The 12,825-nt window shown below is 48.1% G+C and overlaps 1 protein-coding gene across 2 annotated transcripts in view; it reads right to left on the reverse strand.

The window, feature by feature from the left end:
• Positions 1-4,158: 4,158 nt before the first annotated feature.
• Positions 4,159-12,825, reverse strand: part of LOC144174205 (uncharacterized) — a 111,232-nt gene continuing 102,565 nt past the window's right edge. For both annotated transcript variants that reach the window (XM_077702744.1, XM_077702743.1), the window contains exon 13: positions 4,159-6,512. In XM_077702744.1, coding sequence (XP_077558870.1) covers positions 5,742-6,512 — 771 coding nt within the window. In that variant the 3' untranslated portion in view covers positions 4,159-5,741. The remainder of the gene's footprint in view (positions 6,513-12,825) is intronic.

Consider the following 12,825-nt stretch of genomic DNA (forward strand, 5'->3'; position numbering starts at 1 on the left):
CTGTATGGTACCTGCAGCATCATCACAACCATCTTGTGCCGAATGCAAATGTCATGCCTATCTTAGAGCAACTACTGTATACTTATGTGTATGGAGGGCTTGGTTGTGTTCTCCAACGCTTCCTGGAATTTACATTATTCAGCAGCAGTGGTTTCTTGGAATCTTATTTTGCACACAACAAACGGGTCATGCTGCCTTACTAGCCACCAGAAGGGTTATATCATTACCATCATGGGACTGTTCAGTGAAGGATGAAGGCATTCCCAGTGACTTTGAACCAGAGCGTACTCCTTATACTGCCTAGTTTGGAGACTTGTTTTAAAAGAAAATGCTTGAAATCACATTAAACAAGTATGCTTCGAGGGAATGAACCATAGTGGACTAAATCCATTTGTAATTGGGATGCTAAAATTGTAGGCATACATGCTCAACGAGTTGTAATCTCTCCTGAAATTCTTTGAAGTATGTACTGTTGGGAGCAAAATTCTGAATTCCATGCGAACGGTGGCCAAAACGCATTGCAGCGCCACCCCATGGAAGCACGTCTGATGTCAACATACTTGCAGCGGGGCCAATTTCAACTGCGTGCAAGCTTATTTGCTCCTGTAAGTTGATAATGCTGTTGGTAAACAGAGAGATCAAACGGTCGTTTTGGCTGCACACGCTGCGCTCTTTTCAAACGTAGGTACAGATGAGTGGCTCAATTTGTGATTGCCGTCTGTGGGCATGTATTGCCCGGATCTGTTAGTGTTCTTTTCTTTGTTGCTCGGTACTTGTTTGAGTGAAGTGGGTTGTTTGTTCGAGTTCATGAAAGTCCTTCGACGCGTCACTCTTCACAAATTACACCATTCAGCCCTGCTCGGTTCGAACACTTAAACGGTGCAACACATGCGCAGGCGTAGCGGCATCGCTCGTTCCTTCTGCCTACCAACAGCGTATCAACTCAAGTGAGCCAACGCAGATGCGTTGCAGTTGAAATAGGCTCCACAACTGGTGTCTTGGCAGCAGGCACAACTTTGCACGGTGGTGCTGCAATGCATTTCGGCAGCTGTGCACATAGAATCCAGAATTCTGCTCCAGACAGTACATTGATGTATCACGCCAGATATAATCTGGTGTTATAGCACAAGAGCACTAGGTGCGCCCCACCACATAAAATCTCATCTGTGCTGACGGTGTGAAGCCCGTCAGTCAAGGTCGCAGATTGAAAGCCTTGTGAGCAAGGAACAGTGTTTCCAGGCAACCCCCAGGGACTTCACAGCATGCAGTGTGTGCCTATGGAGAGGAGGTTAGCGTATAAATAGCTGGGCTCCGGCTTGCACGGCCTCCTTATCTCCTCGTGCTTCAAACCAAATACTTCAGCCGATATTGACGCTCAGCATTACGCTCATTACGGTAAACAAGAGCGCAAATGGTGCCAAGCTCATGAAGTGGTGGCTCAAGTATGTGCAAACGCAGCAGAAACAGGAGCTAAGCGTACCAAAAAATTGGCCGCGTATCTGCTCCTTTCGTTGCAAATGCCGTCAAAAGACGATAGTCTTTATCGACTTTTGCCAAGCAAATGCCTCCCTTCGCTTTCCCGCTCACCTCTGATGTTGTTCCTCTTGCGTCGCGCTCCTCCCAAGGTAAAGACGCCAAAGGTTTGCTTAAATCATTCTAAATTTCCAGCGTTCCACTGCTCCAAACCGGGTGTCTCGATGCGAACGCTGCCGTACGGCGAAGACGCGCGTTAATCGAGGCGCCCTACTTCAACGTTTATAGAACCGCGTTTCCCTACTCCACGTGCGTTGCAAGAAGAACGTTTAACCTATCTAGTGGAACCTTGCGTAACTGGTGCCGGTTGATTTCTTAAAATGGCGCCAGAAGCTATAGTGGCGCGGGACAGCAGGCGACGGCGGAGTGAATTCTTTTTCTGCAGTTGATGAAGTATTTAATTTGACAATAGTCAAGCATGTTTGAGTTTTTTATAAAGGAACACTGCAAATATCACTTCTGTATTGACTTTTTGTCTCATATTTGCGTAATGTCTTCTTGTTCTTCAACAATGTTGTCAAGTATGAACATTACACCGAACATAGACGGGTATATTTAGCTGTGACTATATAAGACTATTGCGCAGGCATTGTTTTGCTTTGGCCTGGTGGCTGAATCGAGTCACAGACAGACGGACAGACAGACATACAGACAGACCAAAATTTCTGGGTTTAAGTAGCCCAAGAAAAACTATCGTCTTTAAAAAAATAACAAAGCATGTGCGCCCACTGCTTGAGCACTGCCATTCACCTTAGTGGAACGACTTCCAATTTGTTTACCTTCTAATACACTTGCAAATGTCGCAGTAAAAACACGCCATGAAACATTTTTTTTACAAGCATTTTTATTTGTCAAAACTAAATCGCTGCACAAGCAACTTTGCGTAATCTTTTTCAGTCGTTTCTTTTAGGCCTCTATGTAAACGCAGCCTGTGTTAACTTACAGACAGGCTTCTCTTCAACAATGAAAGCACAGAAAGCTTTTGGAACCAACAGCGCATTTTGTATGCAAGCGTTTCAGTGTGGCATATGTTGCTTTCCCCATCAGTGCCTGGTTTGCTGCCTGTAACTTTACTCTGCCACTTAAATATCACACATCGTATTGAGTCTTGGGATGTTCCTGAACCCTGTAGCCACTCGGATTACAGTAGCCCCATGCAGCGTGTGTCTCAGCCCATCGGCACCTAAGTAGCAATGCCCCAGTGTCGTCTTAATGCAGCACCATGCAGATATCGCTACAGGACAGTCTACGTTTCGAGCTATGGAATCTGACCCTGCATCTAACTTGACCTGTCGCTTCCTTAAGAAGTCTTGCTGCAGGAAACATTCTCGGGGATACTTGGAATATTTCTTGTTACTCTAAGGTTTACTACTAACAGATTACGCAGACACTCTTTCATGCCAGGATCCTCATGAAAAGGGTTTTCTCCATGCCAAGAAATGAGCGCTGTGATGCCTCCAATGGCGCATTTTTCAAGAGATGATGCTGAATTTGAATGACTAACCATTACCCACGCGGTTTGCTGTTCTTGCCGTTTTCTTCAAAATTCTGATTGTCAGGCTTAGAGTGGGGAGGATACGGAGGACACGGCTAAGGATGAGTTTACAGTCTACGTTGCGAAGAAAATAAACAGCGTAGCCAAATCTGCTCCCAACGGCACTGCAAACAATGAAGCTTGCCAAGTACAAGCCCTCGGCGTATTGCCCAATGTCATTATTTGGTCCAAACGCTCAACAACTACTATTGCTTTGTTCTGAACGAGTTGGCTCCTGACGTTACGGCCACTTTTATCATCATAACCTGCCTGACCCTGTGCAAAAATTACGGAAGGGCAGGCCAAGATTGACTAGACATAGCAAACTGCGTTCAAAAAGCAATGCTTGGAAATTGTTCTATTCTTTGGACGCAAAAGCACAAGTAAATGTGTGCCTCAAACACACACACACAAAAAAATGTTTTTGAAAAATAAAAAACGAAAACGGGCACGGTGTTTTGGGATGAAAATGCGGCAGGTAACGACTTCTCTTGAGATCTAGTCACATAATAGCTGCTGGCCATTCAGCTAGCACAGATACCTAGCCATGAGCAGTCTTGGAAAGCCAGGCGCCAGAGTTGTCAGCAATGTGGCGTAGTTTCATCTGCTTTTGCTCTTTTAAGCAGTATTCAGAATAGCCGCTGCATATGCGCACAAGCCAAGCGTAAACAAGATCGATATTTGGGATGTGAGATAACTGGTTTGGGCCAGTGGTGCACATGACATGCTCGCAATGCTCAATTGCGGATCACAAAGCTAGACTGGAGCTTCGTGCACGCATCCCTAAACTTGGACACAGTTTGCTACACAAGCTGTCGATGCCAAAGAGTGTGGTCTGTCACTCTTGTTTCATCATTCAATATCAACACCTGAAGGCTACTAAGTATGGTCGGCATCCGCCTTATTTACTAACGGGCCATGACGTACGGACGACCTGAACAGATTCGAATAAAATGAATGCAAAACTAATTACTGGCTGCACGTTTTTTTTTCACAGCTACTTTGATGCAGCCAGAAAAGCAGTCTTCCATATTATCATCCACCAGTGGCTCCTGCTAGATTTCCATTTCAGCCGCAGTTCAGATTAACACATTTTCAGAATTACTGCGTTGCATAGAAAAGCAATAATGAGAAATTGCCACCAAAGCATAACTGTACTCCAAGCTCACAAACACCACTGTATAGTTTGCCCTATGAGGTGATGACTCCAATTACGACTCGACTTGCATTGTCCTCCATGTACAACGCATCCAACTTACTGCTTAACATAAAACAAAATTATGTAATTCCAGCTGACTGCCATTGCCTGTAACAAGCCATCGTTTCTTAAGAATGTGGTGGAAGAAGTATTCAGTAGCTCATAATCTGCGATTTCTGCAAATGGAGGCTTTTGAGCAAAGATTTTATCTGCTGTACCAAATTCTACTCATTTTCAATTCCAAAAGCAACAACTCACTAACAATATGGTGGTTGCAGCCCACTTGCCATCACATGTTACGGGAGAGGAGAAATACAGCGGCTCTCAGCAGAAGGACATGAGTCAATGTCTGCTCACCAGCACACAAAGAGAACTCTATCTGCGGGAAAGTTAACTTTTTTATAAAACAAGCACAGCCCACGTTTCGAGCTACTCTGTGGTTTAGCCACAATCTCTTCAGGGCTGGTGTATAATTTTCTGCTTGCGATTCAGAACTTGCAGCTGGCATGGCTAAACTATTTTATGTACTAGTACTAGTTTTTCTGAGTTTGCAAGGCTAAAACATTTTTCTCATGGTGCTTGAGAACGATGCAGCTGGAGTCAAGAACCCGTTCAAAGCAGGAGTTGAACACAAACCTCATCCCTACGTGCACCATTGTAGCGGAGCAAAGTGCAAGTAAATTTTCATCATGCTTGCTTTCACAGAGCTTACAATTGTAGCCACACACACACACAAAAAAGTAACTGCTTTGCTGACAATGTACACAACAGTTCACGCTTACACATCATCTTCTTCAACACCTTCAAGAGTTTGCATCTTTATGGCTTGGTGCCAGATCAATTGCAGTTAACCAGGCCCCAACGAAACAGCCTAAATTCACTGGGACAGCCTTCTAACAGCGAGAGAAATATCCATTACGTTCAATACACCCAACGTACGCCTAGAAGTGCATGGCAAACAAGTCTCCAGGGAAGCAACAGAGCACAGCCTGTCTTACACTCAGCCGTGCAAGGGAACCAATCACAAACAAGGTCCTTCCCGACCTGCGAGGAACCACGGCACACAGAGCACCCAAGCAAACCAACCCTCCAAATAAAGGCACAGAGAGAGAGAGAGTACTTTCACGCAGGAGAAGATGACTGGCAGGCTGCACCACAAGCTGCCGGCTCTTGGCTCAGCCTCGAAAAGTGGCCGTCACTTGGTGGTCGGCGCTTTTTGCACGCCTGGGTGGGCATTTTCACATGAGAAGAAACCTGACCGCACACTGGCAGGCAGCTTATAGTTGAGATGGAACCAGAGGTCGGAGGTAAGACGACAGCTGTCGATGTTAAAACCTGGTCCTCAGCGTCCACCTGCCTGACAAGATTTGCAACCACTGCAGCAGCTGGCTTGCACCTGTGGGCAAGCGTGCAAAAAGAGGAGACAAAAGAGGCAACGCGCATGCTTTTGAGTTTCTAGAGCCACCGGGGCCACTGTTACAAGGGCGTCTCTTTCTTGACGGGAAGCACGGCCCCCTTCGCTCCTCCCTCCCGGTAGTTGGCCACTTTGCTGTGCAGCTGGTCGGGCGTGGGTCGCTTGCTGCCCTTGCAGTTGGGGTTGGTGACGATCCCGTTGCGTCGCGGCCGCGCGTCCACCACCATGACCGGGGGATCCGGCAGGGGTCCCCTGCGTGGTGCCAGCGGCGGCTGTGGCTGCCAGGTGCAGCCGGGGGGAGAGGACGGGGAGCGGCCCTCGCTGTTCAGGGGGGAGAGCACCCGGCTGGCGCGGTGCCGCGAGCGCGTGCACTGCTGGATCTGCTGCGTGAAGCTCAGGCCCGCACCGTGCTCCGCAGTCGACGGGGCGACGCCAGTGTTGTGCTGGGAGCGCGCCGTAGAGTCGGTTCGGTTGCTCGACGACTTGGAGTCGGAGCGGGTGGACGCGAGGGAGCGGCGCTTGTCGCTTGTGGATTCCGGTGACTCGGGGCAGAAGAGGGGAGCGGCACAGGGTGCGGTGGAAGCGGCGGAAGCGAGCGAGACTGTGCTGGTGGAGCCTGCGGCGGCCGAGCGGCCCAGGGCCAGGCTTTCTTCGAGGAGTCGCACCACGTTGAGGTGCCCTGCCTTGGCGGCGACGCGCAGCGGAGATCGGCCGCACTGGTCGACGTGCGAAGGGTCGGCCCCGTGCTCCAGAAGGGCACGCACCACCTCTTCGTGGCCCTCCTGGGAGGCGATACCCAGAGCTGTGGCACCTTCCACACAGACATGGTCAACCTGCGTGTCACGTGAAAGGGCTCTCAATTACGCTCGAGCTGTGAGCAGCAGAGGAGACAGTGGTGCACCCAGAAGGGCACTGAGGCGATTTTCTCCCGCAAGCTTCGAATGCCGTCTGCACGAGCAGAGCCGGACCTACAGTGCATGCGGCCCCCTCTGGGCTATGCCCTGAGGAATCGCTTCACCACCTTCTCAGTCTGGATCCACCTCATTCAAGGACTGACTGGCAACAGCCATCAATTCGCCAGTAGTACAAGTATTCGCAGATGTGTACAAGGATAAACTGTGCTGAGCTATAAAAAACATCCATTTCTTATATTGAACTCCTACAGTGCATAAGAAAAATAAAAAAAACGGCAGCATCTGCTGAGCGGGGCTGCAACTCTGCTTACATTACACGTGACTTGCACATGCAAGAAAAGCCAGCTGCCAATGCGCGTGGCCAGTCACAATGATAGAGAAAAAAGATCATTTAGCAATTTTCAATATCTTTTTGCACGTCCTCACACATTGAAATGGGGGTTTCATGCGATGCTCGCCCTTTATAACAGTGTTCATTATAAGCACAGCCGTTAAAAGCGGGCTCAACTGTTTCATGCAATGCTATTCGATTATGTAAAAGAATAGCCGGAAGCGGGGAGGGGGGAACGTCCATGTGTTCGAGATTTCGGCGCGTGTTGAAGATCCCCAGGTGGACAAAATTAATCCAGAGCCCTCCATTATGCCACACTTCATCGCCTGTGTATCCGGCACATTAAACCCCATAATCAATCAATCAAGAGCTGGTGGAAAACTGGCACATGAGAAAGTGCTTTTTCACCAAGACAATGCACTGTCCCGCAAACCGACTGCCACAACGGCAAATTTGCACGATTTTGGCCCTTGACTTACCGTATTAGCCGGAGTATAGGTCGACCTCCTTACCTTGCGGCCAAAAAATTGATTAAAAAAAAACAGGGTACATATTATCGTTTTATTGAGGCTATAAGCACTTGTTTTGCCTAAGGTTACTCATTAGAGCTGTCCGAAATCTTGCCGGATGACTGCCTCTGTCTGGCTGTTTCCCACTAGCAAGTCATCCTCGGTGCAGTCTGGGGAGCTGCTCATGGAGCATTTCTTAGGAGCAGACCATGCAGCAGACCGTCGCGAGAGCCAGTTTGTGCAGGCGGCCCCAACCCCACGACGACCAGCCACCGTCTTGGGGTTGTCGCTGGTCACCCATTCGTAAAGACGTCGCACAATGTTCGCAGACAAAAGTGGCTACCTTGTCCGCCAGTTCCAGGTGCACAGCCCAGCACCCACAAAACGAGGTTTTCCAAGAGTTGCATACCGAGAGCTTCCCATTCAGATTACGCCAGTAGCGTGCACTCGTTTCGGTGGCACCGAACTCGCGCAAGTCGGACATGTCGCTGTCGGCTTGGGCATACTGCATGACCACACTTTTATATGCTGTGGTGAACTGGCACTACGTGCCTGAACATTTCTTGAGCAAGAAGAGAGTAGCATGCACACTATAGTGAACTAGAATGATCTAGTGGCGCGAACGGCGAGGAAGGGGCGTGCTCTTCTGTGTAGAAAACACCAGGTGGCGCTGCTGCGCCATCTTCGAAAGGCGCTGCCTCGGCAGGCTGTCGCTGTTCCGATGTTGGGTAGTAATTAACCTTTACAAAAAAAAAAAAAAAGGCTACTTGCGTTTGGCATCCCCGTAACGTTTTGTTGCAAATCTGCCCGTTTGAGCTGTAGGGAAACGGCTATAAATCGAGTGTTTGGTGTCGTCTGCTACCTGCGCAGACGATCGATGCGAGCGTACGCGTTCGATGTGCTGCCGGCTGACAACTGCTATGTTTAATTCTTTACGAATGGATTTACTTTTTTATATTTACTGTAATAAAGTCCCGGCATGAACCTACTTGTGAATCTCACTCTACAAATCAAATTATACCCGGTATTCACGCGTCCAGTAGCACCCGGCTGATTTTCTCAGCAGCAAAATTTGCAATGAACAAATTACCTTCAGAGGAAACTTTCCCCGGGCACTTAGTGCTGAAGGCAGCGTCTCCAAATGTGTCGTTTGAGATCGCAGCTTCGGTGTTAGCACGTGTAATACATCACTAAACCTCCTAGCCGTCATGGCCTCTTTGCAGGCCGAACTGCTGTCAGCTTCTTGCAGCACACTGTTCGCAACAGCTAGGGAATATATTTCACCGCTTCCGCATAACACACCACGAAAAGAATGTTTGCGACGACACTTTGTCGTCATGTGGATAGAAGAGCACATATTTCTCGTGAAAAATGTCTAGCTTTTTTTTTTCTTCGTATCGATGTCGTAACGAAAAGAACGTTTCGATCGTCGGCACAATTTAGCCGGCACCAGAGCTTTGAAAGAAGCTTGACTTCTTGAAGATGGCTCATTGTGAAAGCATCCCATTCCACAGAACTTGCGACTTCATTTGATGAGCACTGCGGAGAGAGAGAAGCCTCGTGGTGTGGATGGTGCACCTCATCTTTTTCGGCTCTTCAGCTTTGTCGTGGCTTGCTGGCTGCCGAAACTGAAACTCTTGTCGTTGCCCGCCTTTTCCTTTGCGGCTTCCGCGTGCATGCTCCGTACAGAATTCGACGCACAGTCAGGCAGGATGGTAGGTACAGCACCTGGAGCCAGTGAAAGCTTCCCGCGTGCAAGTTGCACTTCACAGCCGTTTATTACGTGGATGTAATCCCGCAATAAGCACTCGGGCTCAAAGTGGCACTCACCAACGGCTGAAGATATGGTCAAGAGTTTGTCCAGTCTTCCCAAATTTTGTTCCCACTTTTTGCACAGTTCATCGTCCAGGGGAGCGGCGAACAAAGACGCCTTGGGAGCACCTGCAGGGTAACCACTGTGACAACCCGGAGCAAAGCAATAGGTGTCCGTCCTTCGTTTTGACATCGCGTACCCGGCCTGCCCAACCTCTATTCGACAGCACTCGCAATAACTATATTCCTGACGATTGCATACCTCTTGCTTCTGTAGGGGAACATCACGGAAACGTAAAACATGCAGAAAATGAAAGGCCGGCCTCGGCCATAAACAGAAGGAGAGTCTGTCCGACCGCGCGCCGCCAACGTATCGCACATCCGCTCATATCGTCTGCGCCGCTAGCAGACGATTTGTTTGTAGCCGTTGCCCGATGGCTCAAACGGGTCTGATAAGCACCAAAACGTTCCTAGAAAAGTACAGGGACAACAAAAGTGAGCATCCTTCTTCCGTAAAGGTTAATTACTATACCACAGTAAAAAACGGCAGCGGCAATAGCTGGCGAGCGCCCCAAGGAACGGCCCGTGCAACCGCGGTACCGTTTTCGGAGAAGGCGCAGTGGCGCCCCTGGCGGCGGTAGACGCGCTTTGCTTCAGCCGAACGCTGCAAAGCGCTCCCGTTCGCGCCACTGGATCAAGACATTCTAGTTCACTGTAATGCACACACTCAGTGACAGTAAAAGAAAAATTGATGTCGGTGGCAATGGTGCCTTTGCAGTGTGGATGGGTCCCCTGGGCTGCCTGGTAGCCAGATGACAGCTCACCTTGTCAATGACTGGTATATGGGTCGAGGGGTGACTTTTCGGCAAATTTTATGGTACAAAAATCTCAACCTATATTCCGAATTATACGGTAATTTCTCACACCTCATATTGCCTGGACTTGGCCTAGCCTAATTTTCAACAGCGGAGCTGCTGTAGCTGGCCGTAATGTGTGGTGCGTAATGCGTTAAAAATACCAAGGAAATGATGGGTGCTTGTGAGCGCGTGTCTCGCAGCGACTGCCAAGTGTCCCTGACGCGCAGTGGCTTTAGGAAAAAGAGGAGGGGGGGGGGAAGCGCTTTTGCATTACCTAGCAACCAACAACACCACACACCACAGCTGGCGCAACATCTGCTCCAGAGAACCTCGACACGACTCCAGGAACACCACGCATGCGTCGTGCACATACGCGCCGCCGCTGCTTCTGAGCTGTAATCAAGCACTCCCGCGCATGTAATGCTTGGCATAAGGAACATGGCGATATTGATGCATATGACGATGACTACTACTAGCACACTGCAAAGCAATGAAACATGTAAATAAACAATTTCAAACTTGTACAAATGAGTGGTGCTGTACCCTTCAGTGCTCATGTAGAAAGAAATCAGAAATCCTGCAGCTTCGCTATGGTTTAAATTAAGGGGGGACGTGGCTTTCAAAATCAACTTTTTTATTTCTTTGTGGATTTTGATGAAAATTGGCACAGCAACTGGAAATGCTTCTGTGATAACACCATAAAAATTTGAAGTTAATATTTTGATAACTTTTTTATGTATGAAATTTTCTTTCTGTTCCGCTTGTACCGAGCTTGAGCGGCTTATAAAACACGATAGAAAACTTGTTCGAAGTGCTTTGCATTCTCAAATGAATGGACGAGGTCGTGACAGTTTTAGAATTTTTTTTTTACAACACAATGTTTTTTAGTTTTCATTTTTTTAGAGGTTAATGTGCAACAGGCATGTCAACTGTGAACGATTATTTGAATAAAAAAATCACAAAAAACAAATCTGGAAAACTAAAAGTGTCACGACCTGAACAGTTCATTAAGGAATGTAATGCAAGAAACGGAATCAAAATAGACCCAGCAGTCACGAAAAAATCCCTGGGACAAGCGACACAGGTGGCAAAAAAAACTGTTTTGAGAAAACGGCTTCCGAAGTTGCAACATAGGTTTCACATATCAAAAGTCGTCACGGTTGTAGCCTTTCATGTCCTTTTGAACATGGGGCTTCTGGAAGGCCTTGCCTTGAAATTGGAGTGCCTTTTCAGCCTTTCTCTTTCCAGAAAACATCATTTTCAGCTCCTCCGTGAAGAGTACATACCCCCCTTTGCAAACCAAACGGAGGGGAGATGGGTTTCAATGGGCTTTCAATACAAAGTAGGTTAGTTGGTTGGCTGTATCGCACTGGACAACCTCCTTTTGCAGTGTTGTCACCATGGCAACAAGTTAAGCATTTTTTTAACTTAAATTTGAACATTTTTGGCTTTTTTTTTCATGTTTTATCTTGCCTGGCACAGCAACTTAGTACTCATAGTACAGGTGTTCATTGCCAAAAGTTTGCATACCACAAGGTTGAAAATGAGCTACTTTGAAGCTTGGTAGAGTATTCTGCATAACTCCCAACTTCAATGCAAGAGCATATTTTTTTTTACTACTTTTGACAATCAAGGCATCCAATATTTCTCGCAGCACAGCCAGTATGCCCTGAGCAATGGTATCAATAATTTCCCTAAAAAAATCACTGTTAAATGCTGCCACAGTAACGTACATTTTTAACGTAGAGAGCATATTTTATTCCTATATTACTAACTCAAACCTGTTTGCATGAAAATTACAAGTGCACGGGAAACATTGCGCAAGAAAGGCGATATGGCTCGCGCGCATCGCAGCGCACGCTTACCGCGACATATCGAGCTTTGATTATACCTGATATGGCTGGTCAGGTCGCTTTTAAGATTAAAACTAACGTCGCAGGCATTAATTACAACTACTGGCGTTCAATCGTAACCGGTTGCCCAGTCATGTGATGCTCCAATGCGCGTCGGCTATGCCGTGCGCGCCGCAGCGTTTGACGCGTCGACCGTTTCTTTCTCAAGGCTAGCGAGCCCACAGTCAAAACACAGCACTAACTAAGCGTGTAAACATCGCAAATCCGACTAAAAGTTCACTTCACGAACCGCTATCGCAAGCGCGCACACCGCGTCACCCTCCGGGGTCTGGCGACGGTAGAGTCACGCGCACCACGAAGCGTTCGATGACCTCCGCCTTTCGAGCCACACAACTTCCCGTAATCTGGCTCGCGATCTCAGGCCTTCCCATCGCGATAACGTGCGTGTTTAATACCACAGACTGAACAGAAACTTGGCCGAGTGAAGCAGCGAAAATGAACTCAAACCGCCCACGCTACGCAGTTCAGGCGGCCGCCATCTTGCATTGCGCTGCGACACCCAATCAGGAGGGTCGTCTTAGCCCGCCCCGACCGGAGGACGAATAGCGCTTCAGCATCTATTTCTAGCTTCGTTTGTGCGTCGTTTCTTTTTTGCCGTTCGTGCGTTTGTGAATGAACGAAGATAAGAGAGACGAGCGGAATCGGAAAAACGATCGCTCGGCCGATCTAACCATATCAAAATGGCCGCGCCCGATGGCACCGTTGCGGAGATAGAGCGCTCCGAAAATTGCCGTTTTTTCGCCCTTTTGCGCTGATAGTTTGTCACCGCGCCTGACAAAAGTATTTTTTTATGCCACTTTGCGACGCTTT

The sequence above is a fragment of the Haemaphysalis longicornis genome, unplaced genomic scaffold, assembly GCF_048455015.1.
Source record: "Haemaphysalis longicornis isolate Haplotype H1 unplaced genomic scaffold, Haemaphysalis longicornis Haplotype H1 scaffold_3, whole genome shotgun sequence".
NCBI classification, from domain to species: Eukaryota; Metazoa; Arthropoda; class Arachnida; order Ixodida; family Ixodidae; genus Haemaphysalis; species Haemaphysalis longicornis.